Source organism: Physeter macrocephalus, chromosome 18 (assembly GCF_002837175.3).
Source record: "Physeter macrocephalus isolate SW-GA chromosome 18, ASM283717v5, whole genome shotgun sequence".
Taxonomy (NCBI): Eukaryota; Metazoa; Chordata; class Mammalia; order Artiodactyla; family Physeteridae; genus Physeter; species Physeter macrocephalus.
The window spans coordinates 49,246,926-49,258,429 of record NC_041231.1 but is presented as its reverse complement, the minus strand read 5'-3'; the positions used below and the strand labels follow the sequence as shown (position 1 = coordinate 49,258,429).

General features: G+C 41.2%; 1 protein-coding gene across 6 annotated transcripts in view; it reads right to left on the bottom strand.

The window, feature by feature from the left end:
• The window catches only part of NKTR (natural killer cell triggering receptor), a 51,041-nt gene that overhangs the window by 4,254 nt on the left and 35,283 nt on the right, over positions 1 to 11,504 (bottom strand). For 5 of the 6 annotated variants that reach the window (XM_007106759.4, XM_028479668.2, XM_055080165.1 and 2 more), the window contains 6 exons: positions 9,628 to 9,715; positions 8,988 to 9,133; positions 4,258 to 7,143; positions 1,803 to 1,898; positions 1,003 to 1,059; positions 423 to 527 (listed from right to left, as the gene is read on the bottom strand). In XM_007106759.4, coding sequence (XP_007106821.2) covers positions 423 to 527; positions 1,003 to 1,059; positions 1,803 to 1,898; positions 4,258 to 7,143; positions 8,988 to 9,133; positions 9,628 to 9,715 — 3,378 coding nt within the window. The remainder of the gene's footprint in view (positions 1 to 422; positions 528 to 1,002; positions 1,060 to 1,802; positions 1,899 to 4,257; positions 7,144 to 8,987; positions 9,134 to 9,627; positions 9,716 to 11,504) is intronic. The other variant, XM_024132299.3, reaches the window with a different exon arrangement.

Here is an 11,504-nt window from a genome sequence, read left to right as displayed (position 1 = left end):
CAACCACCAATAAATATTACCCAGCAACTCTTTTTTTTTTTTTTTTTTTTAGCTGTACGCGGGCCTCTCACTGTTGTGGCCTCTCCCGTTGCGGAGCACAGGCTCTGGACGCGCAGGCTCAGCGGCCATGGCTCACGGGCCTAGCCGCTCCGCGGCATGTGGGATCTTCCCGGACCGGGGCACGAACCCGTGTCCCCTGCATCAGCAGGCGGGCTCGCAACCACTGTGCCACCAGGGAAGCCCCCCAGCAACTCTTAATACAAAGGCCACTTTCAGTAACTGCCTTTGGGTTGATGAAGTTCAGGAAGAGAAAGAAGTATTTCTGTCTTCAGAAGATGGTGCTTTCTCTTCTACAGCAGTCTCTCACCCCACACCCCAAGTGCCCACAGTAACTTACAGTGATTAAAAGAACAGAGACCCACCTGGACCGCCTATTGTAGCTTCTGCCTCGGTGATAACTGTCGCTCCTCTGGCTTCTACTTCGACTCCGACTCCTGCTATAGTAGCTATCGTAAGTGTAGGACCTGCTTTAAGAGCAATAACAAACACTAAATCTTCCCATTCAAATACTCATATATTCCCATTTCCTTTTAGGTTCTTAAGTGTCCTCTTAGAACATGGGCACTATATGACACATCTGCAGAACAAGTACTGGAAACATTTAACAACTGCCCCAAATCAGACTTACCGTATTAAACAGAAAAATGTTAGTTTCTTTTCTGCATTGAAAAATATCACAAAATTAATACTGAGTTAGTTCAACTGAATCTCGTGGATCTTTTTAGGCAATTACAGGCAATAAATCCCTGCCATTACAATTCGACATCAATTATCACTTTTGACACTAGAGCACAGTGCGCCAACAGATTAAAAACTGTTCAAAAAGACAAACATATGTTTTTCAATAAAATACAACACGTTTTAAAAGGGAATTAAGGGCTTTATAAAACAAGGCCCTTTTAATTCTGCCCCCGCAGGTGGTTTCCCAATCCCTGTCCATACCTGGACCGACTGTGGGGATCATACGAGCTGCTCCTGGATCTGCTCCTGCTGGACGTCCTAATAGTAATCACATGAGGGGCTATCAACTTGTGGATCAGGACAGGCTATAGCAAAAATCTAGACATTTATTTGCCCATCAAGGAGAAAACACAATGAAATCCAGCAGCTATATTTATTTCATTTTCATATCAAAAGTATATTGGAATTTTTTTTAAAAGCATGTTGGATTTCATAAGAAAGGTTGTAAGTTTTACACAATTCTTCTATGAGGTGCACATCAAGAAAGGCGCTGGGGATGAACTGGGTGGGGAAGGGGAAGACACAGGTGGGACACTTGTAAGTAAAATGAAGCTGCAGCAGTGGTAAATACCTGAGAGGCAAAAGGGGGCTGGAAGAAGGTGGGAAAACCAGAAACTTAGGGTCACCCACCACACACACACTTCTTCCTTTGTCCTCTTTTAATAGTCCTCCTTTCCCAATATCTAACCCTAGTCAAGAGATGACTGCAGATGGAAACTTAGGTTAAAGAGGATGTACTGGGGGTTCAGGTAGTAGTCAGGGCCTCTTTTAAATATTTCTACTGCTTCTCTTTCCTCACTCTGATAAGATCCCATCTTGAGAACAGCCAGTAAGAATCCAATAGCTCTTTGAAAGAAAGAACTAGGTGAGAAAGTAGGCCTGTCTGACAGTCAGCAATGACAAGATCCTTTTCAATAGCTACCCCACTCTGCCTGCGCAGGGCAGGCCTTCAAAAGAAGACAGATGGAGACCCCACAGTAGGACAGGATTCACAAGCTCACCTATGGCTTTTGTAACTGCGGTAGGAACTGCTCCGGCTTCTTGTGCGGCCTCTGCTGTACCACCCTCTGCTCCGACTTCTGGAGTAGCTTCTTGATCTACAAGTAAGAGTGGAAAAAATATAAATCATGTTAACTCATTATGCTGTTAAAACTAATTACTAGTAGGGCAGGAGGGGGAAAACCCAACAAGAGGAAAGGTCTCTGGAAAGGTCTCTCATGAACTCCTCACAGCGGCTATCACAGAGACAGCTAATGAGGGCTTAAACTGAACAGATTAAAGAGAAAACAGAAAAGGCTGATACAGGTATGTTCATAGGAGCCCTACCTGTAATACCAGAAGAGGAAACAATCCAAATCTCCATTAACAGTAGAATGGGTTAAAAGAAAAATTAACACAGATATATACTGAAATATTCTAAAGTAGGAAAATGAACTACAGCTGCCATGTATCAACAGAGGTAACTCTTGGGAACATAATGTTGAGTGAAAAAGGCAAACGTAGAATATCTATACATATAAAAAAGGATTTTGTTTGAAAAGCAAAAGCAACATTATATATAGAAACATTTATAGTAAAACTACAAAGAAAAACAACAAAATTATAATAGAAGTTTAGAATAATGTTTAACTCTAGGAGAGAAGAGAGAAGGTAGGGTAGCATTGGGTAGGACTACATTAGGTATGTCAAAGCTCTATTTTTAAAGCTAGATACCATTTAAAATTATTTTTTATACCTTAATCATTAAAAAAATTTATACCTATTTAATACTTAATAAAACAAACAAGAAACAATGTAATTTTGCTCCCACCCTGCTTCCCCTAGTTTATGCTTGTCATTCAGAAACTGAACAACACCCCTGTGTATGTGCTATTCAGGTAATATCTTCATAGGTTTTATTCAGTACGTACTTATGTTTTGGAAGACAGATGCAGTTTATTGGCAAAGACACATTCTGTTCTCATAAGATCCTAGTCATTTACTCAACGAACAATTATAGAGCGACTCTGTTAGGTGAATGAAAGATGAGTAGCAAACAGCCCCTGACTTCACTGAGTTTGCAGGCCAGAAGGGAAGTCAGGCCCACGTTAAGTAGCCGAATCAGGGAGGCAAAGTTTAGCTATTTCAGTCCACTACCTGTGAGCTGCCCAACTTAAGAGCAAATTTCTTAGCGTTTCCATGCCTCACTGTCTTCATGTATGAAATGAAATACCACCCACTCCAAAGGCAGGGGCAGGAAGGCAGATGAGAATGGCGTCACCAACAGCTCAGAGCTGCCTGAGTGTAAACGGTAAGTACACACCGAGCGGAGAGGAGGCTGGAGTAGCTCAACAGGCACCTTCATCTAGAATATGAACCCGGAAAGAAAAGGCCAGGATTCACCAGCTCTCTGGGCCTTGTTGGGAGTCGGAGCAGGAGGAGGTAGAGACACCAACAACTCAAGCATGGAATGGTCTGAGAGGGAATGAGGAGAGCTAGCAGAGGGCTTCTAGAAGGACTGAAGGGACTGAAAACATGCCCTGGCACTGGCCATGCGGAAGTACCTGAAAATCTTAGTCAGCTGAGTGAGATGGGGGAGGGAAGGCACAGAATACAAACTGCAAGCAACTGAAGAGTAAATGGGAGATGGTTATTGTAAATGGTAAATGTTGGCTCCTATTTTTAAAGAAATCTGGGTAAGGGAAGAAAATGACTGATAGATAACTAGGAAGAAAAAAAGTTAAAGATTCTTACTGCATTTTTAAGTTCAAGTGATGAAAATCAAGCACAACGTAATAAAGGATATGAGTCAGAGGCAGTGAGGCAAAACCATGAAACATTTACAAGGAAAAGAATACAAATTACTTCTTCACACCACCATCACCAATTTTTTTAGTTTTAAAAATGTTCATTCTCTGCATTAGCCAGTCTATGCTGATGACAAAAGTTAGACGAAACTTGAACCAAAAATCAACCAATCAATCTTAAGATGATCATTTTTACCATTTCCTGCCCCTTGAATAAAGATCAACTAGATGCATGTCCTCGGCAGGTAACTTCGCCTCTCTGGCCCTCACCCTCCACTTGTATAAAATGGAGAGTTAGATTACTGATCTCTAAATCTTACATATTCTGTAAGTGCAAGATTCCCTTCTAAGGCATCGCTAACAGTAGAGAGAGTGGCCTCACTCCTTTAAAAATGGAGAACTTGCCACCTATCACGGCAACTCACTGCAATTGCCATGGAGCTTTAATTGACAGCAATAGTTTTTTTACCCTGAGCCCAAATTTCTTCCCCTGAAATCTCCACTCCCTGTGTCTTCAGTCTGCTCTGTGAGTCACACAGCACAAGCTTTCTCCTTATTCCCTCCCAGATATTGGGAAATAGTGATCTTGTCCCTAACTCTGATGTTCTTCCAAGCAAAACAATAACAGACTCTCCTCGGGAGAAAAAAAGGAAAAAAGAATAATGCTCACCGATAAGATGATGTGGAACTTCTCGATCGACTTCTTGAGTGACTGTAGGAGACAGACCTTGTTCTGTGCCTTGATTTGGTCTCAGATTTACTTCGAGATCTACTTGGACTCCTGGACTGGCTATCACCATCCCGACTAGGTGTCTGCTCATCACTCGAACTCTCCTGATTTCTTGGCCTCCGGTTTAAGCGTGCTGTCTTTCTTACTTCATCAAAGAGAGACCCAGGCCGAACTTTATTTTTGCTTTTAATTTCTATTCTCAAGCCTTGTGGTTTCATTTCAGGCACAGTAGTCAGTGCCTTAACTTCCACAGCACTTGATGTAGTAGCAGATGGTGCTGCCAGGTTCCCCACACCTTGCAGGGGCTTCCATTTATTATCCACGAGGCTGGTCTGGCTTTTCTCAGCCACCTCTCTCTTCACAGTGCTTTCTACAGCAGTGGCCAAGCTGGCGGAGCTGCTGTCCTGTTTTCCCACCTCACCCACCGTTTTGCTTTCTGACATGCTGTTTTCCTGTTTTCCCAACTCTGCCTCAGGATGCTCTGTTGGCATATCCTGCTTTAGAACAATGCTTATATCCGGGGTGTCAAGGCTTGAATTTCCTAGAGGGGAAGCCCCCTCGGCCTTTGCTGGGGAACTCCTATCAGGAGTGCAAATCTCCATGTTGTCATCTGTTTGAAGCAGATCCTCCACTCCGCTTGGGATGCTCTCTTCAATATGCTGAATGTTCGGGGGAGAACTGACTACATTTTCCTCAGTGTTTAAAGCTGCGGGAGACACACTGAGTTTACTATCATCTTTAGTAGGCTGATCAGTATCTGATGAAACCGTTATTGGATTATGTTTACCTGAAAGATTGCCATCTTCACAGGGCTTCTCAGTTTTGGGAATATTTTCTTTTATGGCGTCACTGTTTTCAGAAAGTTGTTTTTTCTCTTTTGCTTCCTGAGTAACTTGCTTTTCATTAATCTCCTCCTCCTCCTCTTCACCAAATTCTAGTGGAGGCTGCCAGTGAAATGCTTGTTTTCGTTTTGGAGCCTTGTGTTTTTTATCTTTTTTCCCTTTCAATTTCTCTTTTGCTTTTTTGGTATGTTCCCTTTTAAGATGCTCCTTTGAGCTGTGTTTATGCTTGTGTGGTTTTCCTCTACTGTTTTCTGAATTGGAATAGAACCCCTCAGAATCAGAGGTTGATGACCGCTGTTTGCTTGATTTCCAGGCACTATTACCATCAGGCAGTAAAGTATTTGCTGAAGACTTAGTTGCTGGTTTGGCTTTGATGTGAATTTCACCCAACTCTGACTCAGAATCTGAAGTGGCTTCACCTTCCTCCTTATCAGAAGATGGCCGGGAATTATTTTTACTGTTTTTAGTTACATCTTGTTCAGAATTTGACTCAGAGTCCCATTTACTCCCAGCATAATTCTTCCTTTTGGGCTTACTGCCATTTCTAAAGTGATCAGAAGGACTTTCTTTCAAAGTTCTTTTTTTTGAATGAGGACATTCCCGTTCAGGCTTAGATTTCTCTTCATCTCTGTTTTTCTCTTGTTTATTATTCATGTCCATTTGGACTTGCTTCTCTTTTTCCTGGGCTGACTGTGTAACCCGAACACTTGACTGTTCACTGTCTGAAGAATAATCTAAAGATGACCTGCTTTCACTGTACTTCCTATGACATGAAGACTTGTCTCTGCCTTTGACATATTTATTACGAAGCGTCTTTTCAGAGCTGCTGCTGTGCCTTTTATTTGAGGTGTTATTTTTTTTCCCATTGGATCTAAATTTTCTCTTGGCTCGTCTTCCATCATCACTGCTAACAGAAGAGTATGAAAATGATCTACTACACCGTGAGTGGTCACTGTATTTATTTCGTGAATGAGATCTAGATGAGGGAGACCTAGACCTTGAATGTGAACTAGCTAAACTTCGAGACCTTGTGTATGACCTGGAATAAGATCTACTCCTAGAAGATCTACTCCTTGACCTTGGTGAGCTTTCTGAACTTCTATCACTGTATTTTGAATAAGCGCTCCGATCACTTTCTGAATTTTTTTCTCTTTTATGGTAGGATGATGAACTACCAGTCTCTTTAACATTTGCTAAACCATAAGTGCTTTGGATGGGCAGCAAATGGGTTGTTTTAGCTTTCATTTCCTGGATTCGTTCATAAGAGGGCTTCCAGGGCTTCTGTCCAGGCTTCCACCTTGAAGGAGGGGGGCTGTCACTCAGTGGTATTACAGGAATATTTTCTGCCACCACTGGTTGTACTAAAACATTTTCATTTTGTGTCACTGTTGCTCTTAAAGGTTCTGTTTTAACAGGTTTATTTTCACTTAACTGAGAGGCTGTTCCTCTTGGTGATTTTGATGCTGTTCTTTGGTGCCCTGACTTAGAACTAGATCTGGACTTTGATCTACTTCGAGAATGTGATGAGGATTTTGATGGAGTCCTTGAGCTTCCTCTAGAATAAGACGGTGAGTGAGATTTTGATCTGTATGAGTCTCTGCTGGAATGGGTTGAAGAGCTCTGGTCATCCTTATCAGATTTAGACCAGTCCCTCTTGGAAGAGTGATGAGATGACAATGAGGAAGAACGAGATCTCCTTTCTCTATCACATGAGGATTTCACTCTTCGGGTGGAAGATTTTAAGGATTCTATATCAGATGGTACAATAATCCTTCTCTTCTTAGTCTGTTTGTGCCTTCTGCAATGTTTCTGCTTTTTAGCTTTCTTTTTATGCTTAAGCTTTTTCTCTTTTCTGCGTTTTTTATGGTGACCATCAGAGTGTCTTGCTGTACTTAGATCTGAATAATATCCATTATAGGACCACGATCGGGATCTCTGGGACAAGCTTCTTTCATCCCATCGGCTTGAACAGGGGTCACTTAACCTATAGAAAAGGACATAATATGCATGCAATTATTTACAAGCATGTTTTCTATGCTTTAAAATTAAAACACATTTGTTGTCGATACCAATGCATCAGCAAAAGCTTAGTTAACAACCAACTACTGACTCTGTCAACACTTTAAGCACACGTAGGAAGGATAAACCAGCAGTTGATAGGCCTGGTCCCGACCTTGTAATTTCAAAGAGATCACTACTATCAGATCACTACTATCAGACTTACAAAAGGATTTTTTTCAGAGCCAAGCCAAGAATTTTTGAATTCGATAGGAAAATAGTTTTGAAAAGCAAACCAACTACAGCAATCACAAAAGCACTGCTGACCTACTGAATTCCGGGCTATCATCCACTCAATAACACTGCCTCCAGGAATAATTTCTTTTTTTTTTTTTTCTGAACTTTTTTTTTTTTTTTAATTTATTTATTTATGTATTTATTTTTGGCTGTGTTGGGTCTTCGTTTCTGTGCAAGGGCTTTCTCTAGTTGTGGCAAGTGGGGGCCACTCTTCATCGCGGTGCGCGGGCCTCTCACCATCGTGGCCTCTCTTGTTGCGGAGCACAGGCTCCAGACGCACAGGCTCAGTAGTTGTGGCTCACGGGCCTAGTTGCTCCACGGCATGTGGGATCTTCCCAGACCATGGCTCGAACCCGTGTCCCCTGCATTGCAGGCTCAGTAGCTGTGGCTCACGGGCCTAGTTGCTCCACGGCATGTGGGATCTTCCCAGACCAGGGCTCGAACCCGTGTCCCCTGCATTAGCAGGCAGATTCTCAACCACTGCACCACCAGGGAAGCCCCAGGAATAATTTCTGAGGGAGAATCAAATCAAGTTCCCAAACAATTCTGTTAATTCTCTGCAGATGCAGGATAACTGCCTGAACTTTAGGTAAAGCCTCTTTTTCTTTTTCGGCCACACAGCTTGTGGGATCTTAGTTCCCCGACCAGGGATCGAACCCGAGCACCAGCAGGGAAAACTCCCGAGTCCTAACCACTGGACCACCAGGGAATTCCCAAGAAGGAATTCTCGGGAATTCCTTAAAAACATGACTACTGTTTTTACCTCAGCCTCATAGAGGTAATCAACAACTTTCCCCTAAGGTTTTAGTTAAACTACTTAGTACAGAAATTAGGGGAAAAGTACATGAAAATAGATGCAGACTTTACAATATCTCAGTGGTAATGTCAGGGCTCAAAACTGAGAGTTCTCAGTGCCACTGTGTCTACACCACTTCCACGCAGCAGACGCATACCTTTTCCTCCCTCTTCTAACTTCGAACCATTCTGCTGGATGCCCACAGAGAAAAACAGAATTCTACCATGAATAATTACACAGGGTCCCATTGGTATATTTTGCACTAGCTATTCTGGGGCCAACCCCATTTCTAAAATAGATACTGCACTGTGGGGTGTCACTGAAGACAGGAGATGGATACACTTCTGAAGAAACAAAAGTCCCTGGGGTCAGAAGTTAACACACACACTGGGTACAGATCTCCCTATCTACCCATTTATTCATTAGTGACTATGAGAACAGGCTAGGAAAGAATCTGCTATATAATTTTTTTTTTTAAGTCCTGATTATTTCTAAAATTGAACAAGAAATCTTTAAGAAATTCAGGAGGGTTATAGTCTTGTGAGGGAAAACAGAATTTTGATTTAAAAGCACCCAAAGTCAAGCAGCCCTCCTCGCATTTCACCAAGCATTCCCAAATGTATTCTCTTTGGTCACAGTCTAATTTTAAAGGTAAATATTTAGTAAAAGTCCAGAAATATGTCTCTATCCCCTTAAGACTTAAAATATAGAGGACATAGGATTGTACTTATACTTACTTATCTCCTTTACTCCATTTTTCTCCACTAGGCGGTCTATATGCTCTTAATCTCTGCATTTCTTCTTTCCAGTGAGGAGGAGTTTCACTGCTATCATCATCATCTGATTCGGAACAGGATCTTGATCTTGGAGGTGTGTGATAGCGCTTTAAAAACAAAGTTAGGAATAACTATATTCAAAATATCTCTTAACTGTAATCTGCTATAGGACAGAGGTAGGTATAAGACCCAATCTCTGATGCCATTCAAAGGCAATAACGATTGAAGTACCAAGAAGATGGTATGAAGTTGTGTCAAACTAAAAAAAATGGGAAAGCTGGAGATTCACCTGTAATCACACACAAAAATTTCCTCTTTGAAGTCCTAATGGTTATATTCATTAACCTAGATTATTCAATATACTAACATTTCTCAGCATACTGATTATTTCACATTCATTTCATATTCAAATCCATTCAAACACAGCAGTAAACACTAATCTAACAGCAGTGCCTTCCCATAACTATACAGAATACAACTAGCTCCTTGGGCAGATTTTGGACTATACCTAAGATTAAAGCTAGGATTTTGCTTATAGGTAAAAACATTTTACCGCTTAAGATAAGTAATTTGAAAAAAAGTCCAGTTTTAACACACATACAATTGTGCCCCTTCCTTTAATCTTCCGTCCAGACTTTGATACAGATGGTTTCTGATCACTTACAATGGGTGTAATATCAGGAATCTTCCTGGAAAAGAAGATTGAAAATTTAAAAAAAGCAAATGCTAGGCAGTTTTCTCAATGTTTAAATGCAGAATTTATGTTCCTATCATACAAAAACACTTATTTAGATTCAACACTTTTGTAGAATGAGGCACTCCACATAACCTAATTTTCTAAGCAAATCCTTTAAATACAAAAACTTAAAAAAAGGTAACCCAGCTGAGTAGAAATACACTATACTAGTATCAATCTTTTAAAGTACAGAACTACTTTTTGGGGCTTCCCTGGTGGCGCAGTGGTTGCGCGTCCGCCTGCCGATGCAGGGGAACCGGGTTCGCGCCCCGGTCTGGGAGGATCCCACATGCCGCGGAGCGGCTGGGCCCGTGAGCCATGGCCGCTGGGCCTGCGCGTCAGGAGCCTGTGCTCCGCAACGGGAGAGGCCACAACAGAGGGAGGCCCGCATACCACAAAAAAAAAAAAAAAAAAAAATAAAGTACAGAACTACTTTCAAAAAAATCCTTTTTTAGATGTCTCTTGTCAAAACAGTAATGTTCTTAGGGAATCCTGAAGTATTGTTGACTCTAATGCTCAAGTGTTTTTAAGTTTTAAATTTTATTTCATATATATATTTTAAAATATTTTTTTATTTATTTTATTTATCTCGGCTGTGCTGGGTCTCAGTTGTGGCACGCGGATCTTTACTTGAGGCATGGGGGATCTTTTAGTTGCGGCATGCGGGCTCCCAGTTGCGGCATGCATGTGGGATCTAGCTCCCTGACCAGGGATTGAACCCGGGCCCGCTGCCCTGGGAGCACAGAGTCCTACCCAGTGGACCACCAGGGAAGTTCCTTATTTTACATTTTTAATAGTTTGTTTGTCTACCCCACAGCTTATAGCTGCCCCTCCTTCAATGCTCTGAATATGCTACTTTATCTTATGGGTAATTCTAAGAGTATAGTTTTTATGGCAGCTACAGTCCTCCATGCCTGAGAAGTCTTTTCACACTTGAGTTTGGTTTGTATCTGTTATTATTAACATAATGGCTAGCTTTTATTGAGGACATACTATGTATCAGGCGTTATATTAATAAGCATTTTAAACATTTATTGGGTAAAAATATATAACATAAAATTGGCCATTTTAACCATTTTAAAATGTACAATTCAGTGGCATTAATTATACTTACAACGTTGTGCAACCATCACTACTATCTTTCCAAAACTTCTTCATCACCTCATCCCAACTCTACCTATTAAGCAATACCTCTCCATTTCCCTCATTCCCTTAGCCTCTGGTAACCTCTAATTTATGGCTGAATAACATTCCATTGTATATATATATACACCACATTTTGTTTATCCATTCATCTGTTGGTGGATGTGTGAGTTGTCTCCACGTTTTTGCTACTGTGAATAATGCTGTAATGAACCCTGAAGTACAAGTAACTGTTTGAATCTATTTTCACTTCTTTTGGATATGTACCTAGGAGTAGACATGCTGAGTTACATGGTAAATCCATGTTTAACTTTTTGAGGAACCACCAAACTGTTTTCCACAGCAGCTGCATCATTTTAGACTCCTCCTAGCAATATATGAGGATTCCAATTTTCTCCACATCCTCACCGACACTAGTTTTTTGGGGTTTTGTTTTATATTACAGCCATCCTACTAGGTGAGACACAGTATCTCACTGTGGGTCTGATTTGCATTTTCCTAATGACTAATGATATTAAGTATCTTTTCACATGTTTGTTCCCCATTTGTACATCTTCTTTGGAGAAATGTCTATTGAAGTGCTTTGCCCATTTTTTTAA